This window comes from Eulemur rufifrons, chromosome 16, assembly GCF_041146395.1.
Source record: "Eulemur rufifrons isolate Redbay chromosome 16, OSU_ERuf_1, whole genome shotgun sequence".
Lineage (NCBI taxonomy): Eukaryota > Metazoa > Chordata > Mammalia > Primates > Lemuridae > Eulemur > Eulemur rufifrons.
Window position 1 is genome coordinate 54,754,642 of NC_090998.1, and position 19,594 is coordinate 54,774,235.

Sequence of the window (19,594 nt, forward strand, 5' to 3'; positions counted from 1 at the left end):
GTGCTATAAATATGGTATGCACACAGGGTTAGGGGACTAAAGCCGAGGGGAGCAGGAGAGAAGTAGCTAAATCAGTGTTGGGCTGGAGGAGGAGGGGGAAGGAGGCAGAGGGAGCCTGAAACGGCTTCCGAGAGGAAGTGATGCTTGGACTTCCCTCCTTATATTTGCACTCCGACCCCTCACCTTTGACCTTCTTTGCATCAAGGCTGCCAAACTGCTTGGTTTCTTTACTGCCTTAGGAAGAAATCTGAAAACAGAAAGCAGAGAAATTTGAGTCCTGTCATGGACTTTGAGTTCTAAAGGCCAGGCCCTTAGTGGAAGGATCTGTCTCAAGGTGTGGATGTCAGGTAAGACGGAATGTGAAATAAATAAGAGCAGGGTCTTCTGTTCTCAAAGCCTGAGAAAAAGGTAGTGGGCTTAGGGGAGGGGTAAGTGTTAGAGGGGCTGCTTTATGGGTGCAAGTGTCAATGAGACCCATATCCTTCATGGCTAAGCCCCAGGAAATGGAGAACTGTCAGTGGGAGGACCTGAACCCTTGGTAGAGCCATGAGAAGAAGTGGCCTGGAGGTGTTTCAGGAGGATGGCATCTTAGACATGCCTAGAATTTCCTGTGCCTCCATTTGGGGTAGAGCAGTGAGATGATTCTTGGGCATCTAGAAGTGGCTTGGACATAGCCCAGATAGGGCAGGAGAGAAAGAAAATGAGGAAGCAATTGCTGGAAATGAAGGGGTTACATAAATAGCAACAAGGGACAATGTGGTGGCAACTGTCCTCACTATAATTGTGAGGACTGAAAACATAATGGAAATGTGAACAGATGAAAGTTTGCAGGTATGACATCAGGGCAGATGGAGCCCCTACTTTTCATGTGGAGAAAATCCCCTTAAAACATAGATGCAACCCCAGGAAACCAGAGATAATGGGTGGGTGAATCACGAAGGGGCTGAAATTAAGTTTCTACCATTTAGGTGGAATGGCGCCTAGAAAAAAAGCTTAGGTTAAGTTTCAGAAAAATGAAATTACGTTTCTCATCTCCAGATTTCTACATCCAGATTCATGCTCACTATATTGGTGGTATTTGTCAAGGGCTCATAGGATTAGGAAAAAGAAGGACAGGTTCTAGACAAGTACTAATTCTTAGACTTAAAAGAGCATGGCATAGTGTCTAGAAAAATGTCCAAGTAACAGGATGAGTATAAGGGAGTTTTTAGCAGTAAACATGAGTGAACAGAGTTTGGCAAAGGCCAGATCAGAAAGGGTCTCCTATTCCATATGTAGGAATAATCAGTGTTTTACTGAAGGCAATGCGGAAGCACTGAGGGATTTCATAAAGAGAGCAACACTCAAACACCACTTAGAAAACCACTGCTTGAGTTGTCTAGAGAGGATTTGAAACAGGGGAACCAGTAGGAGGCTGGTTAGGAGAAGTGGGGAGGTCTTGAGTTCTCAGTGGTATTGGAGTTGGATGGAAGCAAATACTTGGAGAAACATGTCAGGTCTTCATAATGTTTGTCTATATGGGGAGGGAGAAAGAAGAAAGAGGAGGAGCTGAGGATATTGCCACATTGCTGGGATTCAGAATAAAAAAAGAAGAGAAATAATGTAATGAGGAAAATCTTGAGTTCCATTTCTGAATGTTGTAAATTTGCAGTGTTTAAGTAAGATCAGGGTAGAGATGTCCGGTTCAGTGCTGGAATATGGGTCTGGATCTCACAGAAAGGTAGATTTGAGCTGGGGGTAATTTTTTTAGGAATCATAATTATTAAAAGGTAGTAAGAGAAGAAGTGGCTGTGGTTAAGGTTACTCAGGGAGGAGAGAAGAGGACACAGGATGCAACTCTGAGGTTAAAAGAAGAAGAAAGTCTGTGTGGGAGACTAAAGGTAACCACTGAAGAGCCCCAAAAATGATGTTCTTGAGGCCAAAGGAGGAAGAGAAGTTTAAGAAGAAGGTAGTCATCAGTGCTAGATCGGAAAAGAAAGGAAACACGCACTTTGGATTTGGTGGTTAGACCATCAGTAATCAACTTGATAATCAAGCATGTGAAAGACATAGAGAGGATGAAAGGTTGAAGAAGATCAAGGAAGCAACAAGTATCTTCTGTTCTTTTAATACACTTATTTGAGAAGGGAAGAAAAGGCAAGAACCAGAAGAGGAATTGGGTTAAGGGAGTTTCTTTGACACAGAAGAGAACCTATGTCTATGCTGAGAGGATTGCAGTAATAAAGAGGGTACAGCTGAAAACAGAGGAGGAAAATTGGTGGAGTCAGTTACTAGGTTGGGGGGAATGGCCTGGAGCCCGTGTGGAGAGAATATCTTTCTCCGGCTCTGAGGTGGAAGGAAGTGTGAAGGAGAAGGGCAGCAATGTGGGGACCTTTGTAGGTCAAGGGACAGGGAATCTATGTAACACTGATCTGTGCTTGCCCTGCTAGAATCCCTCACGTGGACCACAGGGATGTGTAGGACGCCATCCCTGTCTTTTCCCTTCTCAAACATCCACTTCAATTACATGACTCAGCTGAGACCACCCAACCCAGGAGTGGCAGAGCTGGGTCTGGGATCAGTTCTCCTGACTCCCAGTTAGCCTCAGGGAGAAAGTTCTATCTTGTCTTCCTTTCCATGCTGAATCCCAAAGAGCAATTTAGTGGTGTCCAAGTAAGAGAATGTCACATGGAGACCTATGTTGATCCATCAGGAAACCAATGGTGTTTGGGGAGGAGGTAGAAAGAATGACTTCATCATTCTGTTTTCCTCCTGCTGTGGAGTCAAAGTGTTTAGGGATTAACAAATCCCTTTCTTTTCATGTAATTCAGTGTTCTTTGATGATACTTTCAAAGAATTTTGAATGACCAATTTTGTCTTCTATAGTTCTTAAAGCCCAAAGTACATTTTCTGAAGGGGGTGTGCGTGTGTGTGTGTGTGTGTGTGTGTGTGTGTAAACCATGACAATTTGCATAGGGCATTGTGATGCATCATGGAAAACACATTCAAAATTTATATATGTGATCTAAAAGCCTAAGGTAACAAAAAGGACAGTGATAGAAAGCGGAGACATAAAAACAAGAGGAGAATGAAACTGGGATTGTACCTTGAGAACTTCTTACCTCCCGCACTACCCTGGTGTTCAATGTTGGGTATAATACAAATCATATTTTAAGTGTAAAAATGAGACTTCTTATTTTGAAAAACACCAGGGAAAGCTTTATTTAATATTTTTTGGGAAGCAAAGAATTAGCCCCTCATTTATGTATTTTGCATATTCTAGTTTCCTTCCATCGTATTTGCTTTAAATTGAAATGTCTCAGTCAGTATAAAGTATATCACATGTATAATAACATCACAAAGGCAGGTAAGGCAACAAAAATTTTGTCAAGGATCTTGATATTGAATGTCCATTGTGGTTAAAGAAAGCAGAGGTAAAACTTTTTAAAAAATTGATTTGTGGCATAGACTCCTTCTACTTGACTGCAAACAATGTAGGCTTTTGCAGCAAACACTCTGAGTCCAATCCCAGTCCCTCTCCTACCAGAGGTTATGACAATTAAACAAGATAGCATCATGTGAGGTTAGTAAACCTCAATAATCACTCGATAAATGGTGATAGCAACTGTCTTGTAGTTAAAGATGGACTTTGCTTGGGTCTACGCAAGCTTAACAGAATCAGATGTACATAAAGTTTCTATCTAACACAGCTGGCTTCTTTTGGGAGACAACAAAATATTATTTCATCCTGCTGTCCATCTGGTGGCAAACGATTTAACCTAATCATGTCAATTACTTCTACTTCTTTCTTTTTAAGCTGATGAATACTCTTTTTAAAAAGCCACATGCAGAGGAATAGACAATAAGTTCTTACCTCTCCTGAAGTCCTATGGGCTTCATTTTGAAAGGAGAAGGGCAGACGGAGGTCGAGGTGGTAGCTTTGATCTCAGGAGTGCATCGGCCCTGGGGGTCCACGACAACATTCAGCACCTTCGGGGCCTGCTCAGGCTGGACCATGCTGTGGACCGTCTTTGCCTCAGACTGTCCTGGCTGTAATGTGACCGGGGATAGGTGGATCTCCTGGTTTTTCTCTTTATCTTGTCTCAAGGAAAGCTGAAGCCTTTCTTTTAATCTATAAAGAATCTATAGGAGGAGATATAAAAGGCTCCTGTCACGTTTGCTCACACTAAACAATAGAGTATGATCTCTTCCACCTCAATCTAGTAGACAAATCAAAATCAGGTTTTAATGATAAAGTAAGCAAAACTTTCTAGAATGATTTCTAGGTTTTGTGGTATGGAGATTTTGCTCAAGATGACATACTTGGTATTTCTAGTAATGCTGCACATACATATCGAATATTTGTATACATGAATCTGTTCTCAAAGATATATTCAAAAGCAAATTTAGCTAATCTTATAAAAATTCCAGATGTCAGTTTGATCCCATGGGAATTCTTACTTAAAATGACTGGAATGGTTTATGGAAGGAATAGCTATGAAACAAGGGCATTTATAGAAATGGCAATCTGCATCCAATATGGCATGAAAGAAAAAGTTTTGCAAAATATCAGTAAAGGAATAGTTATGCCATAAATCATAATTTCTTATGTTGGTAAATATCTGCATTACTCATATATTAACTTAAGTATCTGGTAAATACTTGCCAAATTAACTTTAGGCCATATATCAAAGAATAATTTGGACAACCATCATTTTCTGTCTTACCCTTTTCTCCTTTTAATTTTTAATGCATGTAGAACAAAAGGAAAAGTATCACTTTCTTTCATTCTCAGAGCTTTTTCTGGAATGCCTAATTTGATTTAGAAATGACGCGATCATCACTTTTAAACTTTTAAAAGAACTGGACTGACTTTGCTGGCATACTTCACAGGAAAAATTGTGAGGTGAACAAAATTTATCTCTCAGGTCCTTAGGCTTCCCTTGTTATAGTACTTTTTATCCTTCTTTTGATGCTAACCTCTGTACTCCAATTCCTGCAGAAACTAGATATCTTGTGTTTCTCCAAGTCTGCTCTCAGGAAGTGACTTGGCAAATTAATTCACATGAAGAGGTGACTTAATCCATTACCTGTAATTATCTGAAGATATATAGCCACGGATGATATCTGTATCTTAAAAAGTCTTAAGCCAAATGAACTCTCCTGTTTAATTTTTGGAATCCATGAGCTTAATGAATGTCACCTTAGGGGGACAGGGCACTTTGTAATCACATTTACTCTAGTTATGAGGTGAATTCTGTCTTTCCTTCTCTTTTAAAGTTCCTTTAAATCCTAGTAATCTCTATATTTTAAATCTCTTGTAAAGATACAAAATCTAAATATATGTTTTTTCTTATTAAAGGATCATAAGAAAAAAAGAAAATTAGGGAAGAATTTGTCTGAAATTGTGGAGGAAATAAATACCTTAGAGAATTTGTTTCAGGCCAGTTTTGGAAACAAATAGTTTCCAATAGCCCAGTATTCTCAAAATAATATTGTGAAAAAAAGTCTGTTTAGCAACAAGATTATAAAAAAGGATCAGAATAAAATGAAAACACAACAATCTAGATGAAAAGCTATCAGACAGATTTAAGAAAAAGAACCTACAGAACTGAAAACTCAGAAGCAGGATGTAAATCTTTTTTTGCAAGCAATAAAGAACAGAACTGGCAATGAAGAAAACATAATCAGTGGTATATAAGGCAAATTTGAGACTACCTGGAATGTGGAACAAAAGAATAAAAAGATGAATATGAAAACAAGAGAAAAGATAGGATATGTGCCAGAGAAGAGTTACTGTAAACGAAAAACTATTTAATAGAATAAATGAAAGAGAAGCAAATCATCCAAAACTATTTTTCAGTGCCTACTTTGTGTTGTGTGTTGTAAAAGGTACAGAGTATTTCACTATGAACAGAATAGCCTGCCCCCTGTTTTTATGGAACTTAGGGATATGAAATGAGAAACATTCTTAGGTTAAAAAAAACCCCCAAAAACCCAAGCAATGTATGTCAATTGAAGTAAGTGGAATAAATGTGAGAATAAAATGGAACAATTTTTCATAAGCTTTGAGAAAAAAATATATATTTCAAAGGATGCATGAATTTTGTGCCCAGACATATTGAAGTTTATGTGTATGAAGCCAACAAAATTTCTCAAATGTACAAGACCTCAGAAAATATACCACCTATGTCTCTTCCTGAAAAAAATTTACCTAACAGTATACACACAGTCATGAAAAGATGACTTAAAATTAAGAGCTAAAGAACTAGAAATTGTGATATAAAAGGAAGCTTTTGTAATTCATCTAAACACAGAATGAAAACTAAGTTTAATTATGTCTTGGGTCTAACATTCCAAATTGCAGTAACAAAAAAGAAGGTTGGGGGAGGGCAGAGAGATTAAAAAAATAGGAGTGGATATATGCCAAGCTACTTTTTAGTTAGAGATACCAAGGGAATCAGTTAGAATGGTCATTAGAGGTTTTTCTAACCTTGTTACAAATTAAGGAAACAGGTCTGGCCAAGCAATGGGCTTGTTGGAAGTCCACAATTACCTGTGGCAGAGCTCAGCCTTAACACAATTCTGACTTGCAATCCTGTGCATTTTCCACCCTCCCTGCTCCCTGCACAACTGGGTTGCAAACCCACTAACTCTAAGAGTATGATGCTGGTGGACTGAAAGATTTCCTTAAGGAAAAGGACTATGCACCTATGGACATGCATATTATACACTGAACTTCAGGAAATGAAAGAGAATCCTTATTGTCTTTTATGTCAGTTCACTTCTTCATAATCTGGATACTTTTATACTGGTGGTATTCATGGACTCTGGTAGGGTAAAACTAAATCTTAAATTTTGAAAAATAATGGATTTATAATATTCCCATGACAAATGTTGCTGAATAAGAAAAAAAGACATCTAATACAAAGTGACAAATCTTTTTACCTTTATTATAATCACTTTCAAACAGCATATTGTGGTGTCTTTAAACTACAGGAAAGAAAATACTGCTCTTTTAGCTCTTGGAGCAGCACCATAGCAGTTGGCAAGAACAAACACCTTACAAAAGGTGGCAAAAAGGTAGTCAAGAAGAAAGTGGTTGATCCATTTTCTAAGAAAAATTGCTATGATGTGAAAGCACCTGCTATATTCAATTAAGAAATACCGGGAAAACACTAGTCACCAGGACTCAAGAAACCAAAACTGCATCTAATCGCCTCAAGGGTGATGTGTTTAAAGTGAGCCTTGCTGATCTGGAGAATGATGAATTTGTATTTAGAAATTTAAGTTGATTAATTGAGGATGTTCAGCATAAAAACTACCCAACCGATTTCCGTGGCATGGATCTGACAAAGTGTGTTCCATGGTCAAAAAGTGCCAGACCATGATAGAAGCTCGTGTTGATGTCAAGACGCCTGATGGTTACTTGCTTCATCTGCTCTGTGTTGGTTTTACTAAAAAAATCAGCAGTCTTTAGAAGTGGAGAGCTTAGAATATAGTTTAGAAAATGCAACAATCAGATATAGTGCAGATGAATGACTTGAAAGAAGTAGTCAATAAATTGATTCCAGACCGCTTCAAAAAGACATAGAAAAGGGTTGCCAACCTATGTATCCTCTCCGCAATGTCTTCATTAGAAAAATAAAGATGCTGAAGAAGCCCTAGTGTGAACTGGGAAAACTGACGGGGCTTCATGGTGAAGATAGTAGTTCTGGAAAAGCAACTGGGGACGAGATGTGCTAAAATTGAACGAGCTGATGTGATGGATAATGAACCATCAGTCCAAGAATCTGCTTAAAATTCAGACTTTTAATAGTGAAAAATAAAAAGTCTTATTTGTGGGAAAAAAGGTATAGAAAATACTAAAGATGAACACCTTTATCATGTACGTAGTGCCTAAGGTTTTTAACTTACTGCTTCTTTTCAGTTTTCGTCACCCTTACAGTGTACTTTGTCACCACCACTCTGTAAAAGAAAAACCCATACTAGAACAATACCAGTCAGAGGATAACCTATATATCTTAAGCTTATTGTGTTAAGCTAAACACATAACTACTAAAGGATGAGGCAACAGAATTTAAGGTGAGTTTTTTTAACTGCAAGCAAGTTATTTTCCTGAATATAGAAAGAAACAAATATATCTGTCCCCTTACAAAAATACATTTAGTAGAAGATAATGCGTGTACTATATATTCTAAGCTCTTCACATCTAAATATAATATGCATATCAGAACATTTGCTTGTCTGTTTACATTTGGATTTTGGAGAAACATATTTCAACAATGAAAATGAGAAAGCTGAGGAAATGTTGACCTTCTCAATTGTTTTTGACAGATCCTTTTGTGATTATATTAGCATGAAACAAGGTCTAGTGAGTCCTCCCTTACCATTCATAGAGCTTATGCTTTTGATGAGGAACCTTTGTAACGTATTTTACAATCAGTTATTTGTTTACTTCATCTCTGGTGAGAGGTCAACTTTTAAACTTGTCTCTGTGTAGTATGTGTACAAACTGATTTCTACATTTTTAATTAGGGAAATCAGACCCTGGAGGATGTATAATGTGTATAAGACACTGTTTAAAAATACTCAAGAGATTGGGCTGTCCGCAGAAATGTGGAAAGTATTGAAGAGGTTGCTAGTTGGCAGTAGGGCAGTTGTCATGGAATTAAACCGAAAGGCAGTATAGTTCTCAACTGGCAGGGATTTTGACCTTCAGGGAACATTTGGCAATGGCTAGAGACATTTTTTGTTGTCATATTTGGAGGGGAGTGAGGAAGAAGGGAAGGGGTACTATTGGCATCTAGTGGGCAGAGGCAAGGGATGCTACCCTACAAAACACAGGAAAGACTCCCCACCCCTGCAAGATAAATAGTCCAAAATGTCATTAATACTGCTTTTGAGAAACCAGCATGTGTAAGCCCAGAGCAGTTGAATGATTTATGGAATGTTGGAAATAAAATCTAGAATCCAGGTTTTCTAACTTCCAGGCATGTGATCATTTAACTTTACTGTTTCTTCAAGTTCCCATACCCTTCTTCGAAACCTCTTTCCCAAAGTCTCTGAAAAAGTGTGTCAGAGAGTTTTCTCTGCACAGATTGAGGTTTGGAATATAGCATATGCATATTTCTCTATGTGAATTCACTTTGTTTTAAAACTCAACCTAAAAGCTTACCACAAAAATGACAAGTCAACATTTTTCCTTCATCTTTAAGAGCTTGTTTAAATCTTGGAATGCCATTAAGTCATTCAATCATTTGAAAATGAAAAAGAGAAAGGATAATTGAATGAGAGGAGCTGTAAAAGTCAAACTATATAGTAAGAGAAAAAGTAATGGTGGGAACAAGAGATTCAGAGGAAGACAGAAATGGGAGACAGCTAAAAAAAAAATCCTTTGAAGCTCTTATGCAGCTTATAATTTTTATTTAAAAAATCTCATAAGTAACACATAACATTCTGTTTGGGTTAAAATATGTTCAAATTTTAAAATGATGCCACCAACCAACAGTCTGTAGCATTTGTTCTTTATAATTTTTGCAGCTAGTTCTGAAAGAGTTCATTCATTTTCTTTTAATTTAATAAACATGAATCAATCCCTACTGTATTCCATAAACAAGACATTGTATGGCTGGGTGTGGTGGCTCACACCTGTAATCCTAGCACTTTTGGAGGTTGAGGCAGGACAATCACTTGTGGCCAGGAGTTCGAGACTAGCCTGGGCAACATAGTGAGACTCCAGTCTCTACAAAAAATAAAAATATTAGCTAGGTGTAGCGGTGCACGCCTGAGGTCCCAGCTACTTGGAAGGCTGAGGCAGGAGGATCCCTTGAACCCAGGAGATTGAGGCTGCAGTAAGCTAAGCTATGATTGTGTCACTGAACTCCAGCCTAGGCAACAGAGTGAGATCCCATCTCTTAAAAAAAAAAAAAAAAGAAAAGAAAGAAATTGATCTGTAACCAATCATTCTAGCTGAGAATCTGGAATGATTGGTCCTATTTCCCTTAAATTCCTAGGGATTACGTATAACAAGTTAAAAATTGTGGTTATTTATGTCTACCTTTAACATGTATTTATTGTTTGATTCTCAAGCTATAGCAGGTGCTTAGATATAGGATTTCCTGCCTCAGCTACCAAACCATGACCAGAGAAACTTTGCAATATGTATGGATGACTCTTCTATGGGTCTAACATGCCAGTGCTTTTACTGACCCAAACAGCTGTTTTTATGTGATTTCTCAAACTGCTTTCCAGAAGCAATCTGGCCTGTAGTCACTCTATTTACATTTCATAAATATCTTTGCCCTTGTAAATAGACCTTTAAGTACATTTGAAGGTCTAATTTAGATGATAAATGGTGTTCTTTCTATTATTTGTTCAAGTTTAAGAACTAATTCTTCTTAGTAATAAGTTTTCCTCCATCTAAAACAGACTGAATGGATTGGAAGTTGCCCACACATTTTTTCTTGGAAAATTGTATTTGTCGCTCCACCTACTCTAAATTCACATTTGTGAGGTGCTAAATAAGTCACATATTTGAAATGTCATGCCTGTCTAATTTTATGCCTGGCAACACATATTTTTTTTCTGTATTTTAAGGAAAGTAAACAATATGCCACATTTCAAAAATGTTGCCAAGTCTTACGTTATTGTTATGTAGCACACACAACCTTCCATTACAGCAATTTACCTATATAATTTCATAATAAAACCACATACTTTTCATTTCTATGATATGTAGGAAGGCTGGATGCAAAAAGCTGCACTTGATCTTGCATAAATATAATTAATGCCAGAAGAGAAATTCTGAGTTATCTCTTTTGCCATGGAATCAGCAAAACTATGGGACACAGAATTGGAATATATGTGTTTGACAATCATAAAAGTGATGATATAATTATTACTGGGAAATCCAAGTAAAAAACTTATTTTACATCAAGATAATTATCAAAACATTTGAACACTGATAAAGACGAGCTTATTTTAAAGAACCACATTTGACGTGTCCCTAAATGTGAACTGTTGACTCCTCTGTGGTAAGTTGCATCAGATAAACTTAGCTTCATCTCAATCTTATCAGGTAGTATTTATTTTCCTATAAGTATCAATTTTCTATCTATGTGCTTCTGGTTCCCTCTGTTACTTTTCTAAGTGACTCTTTCATATTAAAATTTAAGATAGTATTTAAAATCTATCATTCTATTTCTTTCTTTCATTTATTCAAGAACTATCTGAATACACGAGTCCTCACCCCAACACATTCCTCTCCCAGGAAATGAGAGCACTGCTACCCAAGTAGTCAAGCCAAATAACCTAGGAGTCATCCTTAATTTCTTTCCCCCTCTCCCTGAGAATCAGGACACAGCATGTCCTGCCAGTTCTACCTTCAAATAGATCCCAATCCTTTACTCCCCTCCATCCCCACCACCACCCATTGCTCTGGGCCACCTGCATCTTCCTCATCAGGCTTTTGCAGAAGCCTCCAGAAGGGTCCTCCTTCTCCCACAATTCACTCTATTCTCTGTCCCCAACCATGCTCCACTAGCAGAGAGTGTGATCTTTTAACACCTACATCAGATCACATCTAGATTCTGTTTAAATCTCTCAGTTTCCACCCTTCCTTCCCCTTGAACCTGAACAGGCTAAGCTTATGGCCATTGCACCCACTGTGCCCTCTGCCTGGGAGGTCCTTTTGCCACGTGTTTTCATTCACAGGTCTCAAATGTCTCAGTCACTATTATCTTCTTCATGGCACTTATCGCTATTTCATCTTTTAAAAAATAATAAATTATTATTTTTTAGAGCAGTTTTAGTTCTACAGAAAAACTAAGCAGAAAGTACTGAGTTCCCATGTACCCCCTCCCCTACCCCTATTATTAACATCTTGCATTAGTGTGATACATTTATTACAATTGAGGAACCAATGTTGATGTATTACTATTAACTAAAATCCATAGTGTAGATTAGGGCTCGCTCTTCCTGTTATACATCCTATGGGTTTTGACGAATCCATAAGGTCATGTACTCACTATTATAGAATACAGAACAGTTTTGCTGCCCTAAAATCTGTCGTCTGCCACCTAATCATCCCCTCCCTCCCCAACCTCTGGCAACCACTGATCATTTCCCTGTCTCTATAGTTTTGCCTTTTCCAGAACGTCATATAGTTGGAATCACACAGTATGTTCACTATTTGATTTTTTAAAAGATTAACTTCATTATTGTCTGTGCCTCTGCTGAGAGTAAAGACTTCGAGAGAACAAGGGCCTTGTCTGTCTTGTTTTCTCCTTTGCCCACAGTGCCAACAACAATCAGTCCCGCGGTGAGTATTCTGCAGGAACTGGTTGATTGAATGAATCTACAGACTAACCCAACAGAGAGCAATTACCTGTGTTTTTGGAATGTTCCTTTCTAGATTTGTTCTAATAACTCTGGAGTGGAATTACCTAGGTTTCTGATTTTTATGTTAGTGTTTTGCAAATATTGGGAAAGGAAGAGTGGCCCCATGGCCCCCAGGTGGTTGAGGGTGGGGCTACTATAGGTCCTTTTGACACATGAGACCACAGGAGGATCAATGTAGGGATTCATGTAGTCATGTTGGATACACGGCCACTCCCTGGGTGAGAAATGCAGAATCTGAAACATACTTTATACGTTCATAGGTTCATAGCAGGTTCTGCTCTTTCCTTCTCTGCCCTTTAGTACTCAAAGGATGCACATGAATCTGCTTCTCACTTTCCCCTTTTATCTTTGCCTTTGCTCTTATCATATACATTATCCCCTGAGCAATCTACGTTTTTATCAATCCCTACCCCTTTCTATTCTCCCCCTCCTTCCGTCCTTTTTCATCTGTGAAGCAGAAAAACACCCTAATTGTGAATGACAGGAGAGAGAACAGCACTTGAGATTTCCTGTATTAAGGAAAGAAGAGCCACATATTTTAAAGTGTAATTAACCATAACAAGAAAGCACACTCTTTAAAACAGTAAGAAACGCCCAGAAGTTTCTACCACAATTTCCATAAAACCTCCAACCTTTTCTCATTAAAATTCTTTTTCCTTAATCTCCACCACCTAAAATATAAAAATCTATTTTCTTACTCAATGCTTAAATTATTCTTTGTTTACTGAGTCACAATTTTTAGAAATTTTCTTTCTTAATGCCTGACCCATGGGAGATTCCTCTGAGTTCCTTATGATGGAAGCTTTAGGATGTTTTTGCTACTTCCTATATTTTGGACTCTAGGAAACGTCCGTTTTTATCCTGTTTAAGGTCTTACATGTTTTACATCCTTCAAATTGAGACTTATGCAGCCTCGGTTTTTCCAGACTAAGCCCTAATCTTTCTAACAGAAACCTTTTCCCAGCAGGGGGAGCACAAATGAACAAAAATCCAATAAAACACTTTGTAACACTATTGATTGTGGATAGAATAAGTAGCATGATGTCTTTTTAGGGGGCTTTTAAAAACTAAGGAAGAAGCATTTTTTAAATGTGCAAAATTAAAAAGAACATAGCATCCAGGAAAAAAGAGAAAATAAAATCTATTTGTGAATTTCAATTATAAGACATCATAAAATTTTCAAAAGAATAGAAAAATCTTATCATTCTACTTGAAAGATAAACCGTTAACTCATTCAATACCAAAGAGCACTGCCTAATTTAGTGGGACAGGTTTATTTTGGGTTCTAATTCTTTTTTCAACTAGAAATATGCTTTTAAGGGCTACATGATGTTACTGCTAGAGCTATTGCAGGGCATACATTTATACTTTTATATTATTCATCCACCTAAAAAATTAGCCAGTATCTAACTAATTTAGCCTTTGAGGTTATAATCACCTCCTTTTCATAGAATGATTTCAAGGCCTTTTAAAAATAAGGAAATCACCATTCCTTAGGGAGTAATCTTGTCCCAAAGACATACTTCCTTTTTTAAATTTTTCCTGAGTTCCATAAAGATGATATAAAAGGAGAAATAAAGTAAGCCCATGGTGTGCCCATGAGACTATAATGACTTTGAGGGCTTCAGTGACCTCAGTAAATCACTTTCTAAAGCTTCATCCTCAGGGTTGATCAAGTTACTAAAAACTTCATTGCACTTACAGCCTTATTGTGCAGGTCAGCATCCCTCCCTCCAAAGGCTTTCCTTTAGCAATCACTCTGCTGTCAGATAGGAAACATTCCCAACCTCACAGGATCATAGTCTTGCTTCTGCTCCCAGTCATTTTTAGCACTCATTTGGCAATGCATCCAATCATATCAAGCAGTGGCCTCAGCAAAGGATAATATATACAAAGAAGCAAACTTACCATCAAACACGTTACTATAATAACAAAGATGCTGAGAAAAATGACAACAGCGTAAAATCCTTCTTTGCTCCAGATTTTGTCCGCTTCATGTTGCCCTTGTAAAACATTTTTCTTTAAAAGCAAAACAGAAAGTCCGACGTTAAATGAGAGCTTGAGGAAACTGGCGTTCTTATCAGACACTAAACATATTTTTAGCTTTATTCCATTCAGTGTAGTGGAACACACCTACACCCCCCGCTGCCAGAGCTGCTTCTCAAACTGCTCTAAGACAACAGACTGCCATCCTCGTGCATCAAGAGATTATTTAGTCGCCTGGACAGGAACAAACGTGCCTGGCACCCTCAGGTCCCAGGCTTCCTAAACGTCCCTCACCGTCTCTCTTGGAAACTACCTGGTTCATAGGTAAGAGAGTTCTGTTCTGTTTCGTGCCGAGGAAATTGTTCCTGAAGCTTGCCTTACTGTTTTAAGTCCCCTCCCACAACATCAACACCCCGGATTACGTGTTGTAGTACTGCTCTTTACTTTTAAACAAAAGTGAAACAGGTGCAAACAAAAGCTCATGATGCATTAGTAAACAGCAACAATGCCAGAATCATTTCTTTCTTTTCTTCCCCCCAATTGTCACATCTTTTTTTCTTTTAAAATGGAATCTACTTTGTCAAAATCTTACTAAAGTACCATCTCAACCACATAAATCGTTAGAGTGGTGTATATTTTTTTAAGTAACAGAGAACAGCCAAAAGTTCAGAATTATTTGGTAATAAAAGGTAAAATGAACAGATTTGTTTTTATTTTTATCACTTTTGTTCACTACTCTGAGGGTGGAAGAGTAGAGAAGAAGCAGGAATAAAATGTGATGAGTCTCTTAATTTTATTTAATCTATTTTTTTAAAAAAGCACATTGATTAAATTCAAGTCTTAAAATAAAATTGTTTTATAATATAGTGACAGTATAGATTTATAGTTAATGAAACTTTAACTTGAAACCAAATGGTCCTGGATTAGGAAAAACATAAAAAAGCTAAGTCAAATCAAATGCTCTCCACTCATTCAAAATCCACTTTTTTGAAGGCTGCCTTTTTATTCTCTTTACTGAGGGTATGTATCTGTCCTTGGATGTTGTCTCCAATGATTAAGAAAGCCGTGAGTAAAACATGTCTTGTAGGTGTCTGAATTTTGCAATCACTACTAACTTATTTTTTAAGCCTGAGAAAAATAAAACACATCCAACATTTATAAATCAGACAAAAATAAACATTTTCCTTGAAAAATGTTTTATGAAAACTTTCATCTTAGAACTCAAGAATGTTTTGGTGGGGAGATGAGCAAAGCAGAACAGAAAAAGATCTTTGAGTTCAATTGTGATTGCAAAAATTATTTGGAGGAAGACTCTTACTAATTTCTTACAGTGGTCAAGTGTCTATTTCCTTTACTTGTAAAACACTGATGTGCTCACCATAATATCTGGCTTACTTTCTAAGACATAGACAGATACATAGATACAAGAAATGATTTAGAATATACTTTTAAAATATGTAAATAGTAAATTGATGGAGAATCTGAAAGTACTCGATTGATGAAATGATTACAAACCAAGTATTCTGACGGAAAGGAAATTTGGAGTTCAAGAGAAAAATGATCTTTTATCTCTTTGACCTCAGTGAGATCATTTTTTGTTTCGATATCTCTATAAACATAGCTGGAAACTAATAGAAAAGAAAATTCTTGTAGAAATCAGGTATAAATATGGAAATGAAATTTTTTTTTTTGCAGGCAACTAAATAGCATCCATTGTTTGCTATAAAAGCAAACTAGTTAAGCCTTCAAGTAGGCAGCATAAATTTGTCAAATTTAAGTATAAGGATCTGAGCTTAAGCTCATGTAAAATTTGGATAAAAAGGGGTGGTTAGGTGGGTGGAAAGAGATTTTGTGTTCCTAACCTGATTTGGTTCACTTCTTTTTTTTTTCTTGCTGTAGTTCTGCAACTCCTGTAATATCAACATGTTCCTTTCTGCTCAAGACAAACCTGTTCTGTTTTCTTTTTTAACTGAAGCAGAGATGATGAAAGAATTAACCTCCCACCCTCCCATCCCCCACTCCTAGTTAGAAAGACACATGTTTTGAACTCCTAGAACTTAGTCACTGCACTTTCTTGGTAAATAGATTTCTTTCTGAGTCATGCCGCTCCTGCTGCGCACTACTATATTTGTACAGAGATCTAAAGAACCTGATAAGGGCAGGGTAGTAAATAGAAAAGTTTGTAGTTAAGATCCCACAAATCAAAAGACTATAACTCATAAGAATCTTCAATCTAACCTTTGCATAGGGTTAACCCGATGCTTTTTATATTTTGTCAGGAGGCTGAGTGTTCAATAATTCAGAGGCTTTGTGATCAGGTCAAGCTAATGCCACTGTATTGTCTTTGTGTCTTATTTCATAGCTACATCACTTTGCCCTTTAACTTAGTTGCAGTGAAAGAAACTGATGGGTTTCATTTTGTTTTATTATTTAAAATTTGGGCAGTTTCCTGTATAGATAACGATAGCTTCTCTATATCCTGTTAAAGAATTGTTGCATTATAAGTGCATTCTTCTTCCTTCCTTCCTTTCTTCCTTCCTTCTTTCTCTCTCTCTCTCTTTCTCTCTTTCCTCTCTTTCTCTGTTTCTCTCTTTCTTTAACCAATTTTGAACCCAAATTCTGGGGGAGATCCTGAATGCTAGGAGATAGAGAGGCTTTTGGAGATATATCTCTTTAGGAGAGATGAAGCCCTCGCAGAATAAGAATGAAGTGGAAATGTTATAAATTATATGGTTAATTTGATTGACTTAGGCGAACAAATGAAATGTATCCTATAACAACATGGCTTTGTTGGACAAATGCCAAACTTACACTGTATCATACACAAGGTGAACAATTGGTCTGAATGATCTAATGCATGTTAACGTAGATTGTATATCTCCTCAGAACTATATGGCTAGGGCTATAAGTCTTTAGAATAGACTGCTGGCTAGTGTTCCTAGTTTGAAGGGACAACCACCAAAGTCATGCATTATGGTATATATTTATATGTTAGGGTTTTTCTCTTTGTAAATATTCCATGAATGTATCAGTCAGCATACGGGTCTATTATTTATAGACGGTAACTTCCTTCTTTGAAATATAAGACCTATGAAAATGATTTGCAAGTGAACAACAAAAAATTTCCTAAATCATTTTTTTCCAGTATCAACACAGAATTTATTGTTTCTATAGATATTTAATTCATTTTGTAAAAACATTTATAAATGTAAATTAAAATAATGAACTTAATTTTATTTCCCTGGGATTTTACATATTAGACAAGAGGAGGTCTAGTTTTATCTTTATAAGCATCTTATAATAAAATAACACTTGAGTACCTACAATGATCTAGGTACCATATAAAAATATATAAAAGAAATAATGGCTTTTCTCTCAAGCAACTTAGATTAGAAACAAAAATAGGTGGTTAAACAGAAGTAATTTTCCATTTGCTATTTTTCTTTGTTTCTCAAGAGTCATTTTCAATTAAAAAAAATCAAGCATCTAAAGAAACAGCAACAACAAAAGACATATCCTTCTGTGAAAGTAATTAACATACATTTAGGAAGAGATGCTTTGAGACATCATTCACAATGTTCTGTAACCCATGTAGGGGATGAAAAGCCAAAATACCAACAATCCTTTTTTTCTGTTAATGAACATGTTACCATAGCATGTTATAATTTTAAGATTAAAATGTGAAAGAATGGGTTGAGGCATAAGTTGTTATAAAACGTTAACCACAAAAAAGATGAATAAAGACGTGGGGAAACTCACAGAATGCCCTTAACCAGCTTTATCAAGACATGATTCTGCAGTGTTCCTTTAGGCTGTATCTGTACCGCATAGCGCCTCGCTGGTGTGCTGCTCACTACGGACAGCGTTTCCCTGTTTCTGCATTAGAGCTTCCAGTCAAAAATCAAAGGTCAAAGGGTGATGTTTGGCCCCTTTCTAGGAGTGCCTGAACAAAAAGTTCAGACAATCCATTTGTCCTTGATGAAATGCTCCTTATATTCTATTCTTGTAATGTATATTTCTAGATTCTACATTTCTAGATTCCAACAATTTTATGAGAAACTGTCACATTCTGACTACCATTGTTCCAGTAGAGTACAGACCTTGTGGTCTATTGTGGGCTAATAGGGCTTTGGTTTGGCATAAAGGGGGAGCTGCTTTAGATTCAGACGGGCAGGGCTGGGGTGGGGTCTGGATGGTTAAGCCCCTGCTGACCTCTCTGAAGCAAAAGGTGGGGCGGGCGGTGGGGGTGGGTCTCTTCAAGGCTCTCGTGGTACAGTATAGTAACTTTATCATAATCCTACAGTCTTGTTATTTGTTTGTATCTTATTTGCTCTGTTAGAGCATAGATTCATTGAAAGCAAGAATTATATTATCTGTTTGTTTTCTTGTTTATTGGTTTATTTATTTATTTTTCTGGCTTTGGGTACTATCTAGTATAGTGCTTGGCTATTTGTCGTCTCATTTTTTTTACTGTGTGCCCATTGTATGCCAAGCACTAAATGAAGGCAAAGAAGACACAGATAAAATGACATGTCACATGCTTTCAAGGAACCCACAGTGTAGAGATGAACTTGAAGACCAACATGGGTTAAAGGGTTTTTGTTCTGAGCTCAAGGGGAACACAAAGCAATTAGCACCCACAGCTGAGGGGGCACAAGGGAAGGCTTTGCTATACAGTACGGTGATCTTGAAAAATGAAAGATGTGTAGGAGGATCAGCATATACAAAAACATGGAGGGAGGAGAGAGTATGGAGGTATCATGGTATCTATTAAGTTTAGAATTGCTGAAACATAAACTAGGAAAGTATTGTCCAACAGTTATAAAATCCAGCATACAAAGGACCATATACCATAAAGAGATCTAGATTTCATTCTATAGTACCTTGGAAACCAAAGAATCATGAAATTAGGAGGGCATGGCCAGATTTATGTTGAAAACGATTACCCTGGTGGCAAGAGAGGAAATACATTGGGTGTGTCAGGCCGAGGGGAACTGGGAGGGGAGCAAAAGACCAATTAGGGGCTGTAGCAACAGTCACAGTCCAATGATAAAATACATTCTCAGTCTGCCAATCCATCCTGCATTTAAATTACATTTGTTTGGGACCTATTCTATGTGAGGAATTCCACACATATTAAAAAAATTAATTCATATTTCAAGTCTATAAGATGAGGACTATACCCATTTTGGATATGAAGAAAGCGAGGCTCAGAAATGTTGACTCT

General features: G+C 37.2%; 1 protein-coding gene and 1 pseudogene across 3 annotated transcripts in view; one reads left to right on the forward strand and one right to left on the reverse strand.

Moving 5' to 3' along the window:
- The window catches only part of PTPRR (protein tyrosine phosphatase receptor type R), a 231,363-nt gene that overhangs the window by 86,629 nt on the left and 125,140 nt on the right, over window positions 1-19,594 (reverse strand). For 2 of the 3 annotated variants that reach the window (XM_069490087.1, XM_069490088.1), the window contains 2 exons: window positions 14,290-14,400; window positions 3,854-4,122 (listed from right to left, as the gene is read on the reverse strand). In XM_069490087.1, the coding sequence (XP_069346188.1) occupies window positions 3,854-4,122; window positions 14,290-14,400 (380 nt within the window). Of the gene's footprint in view, window positions 1-3,853; window positions 4,123-14,289; window positions 14,401-14,680; window positions 14,859-19,594 lie in introns of those variants that run through there. The other variant, XM_069490089.1, reaches the window with a different exon arrangement.
- Window positions 6,874-7,780, forward strand: LOC138396719 (small ribosomal subunit protein eS1-like; annotated as a pseudogene).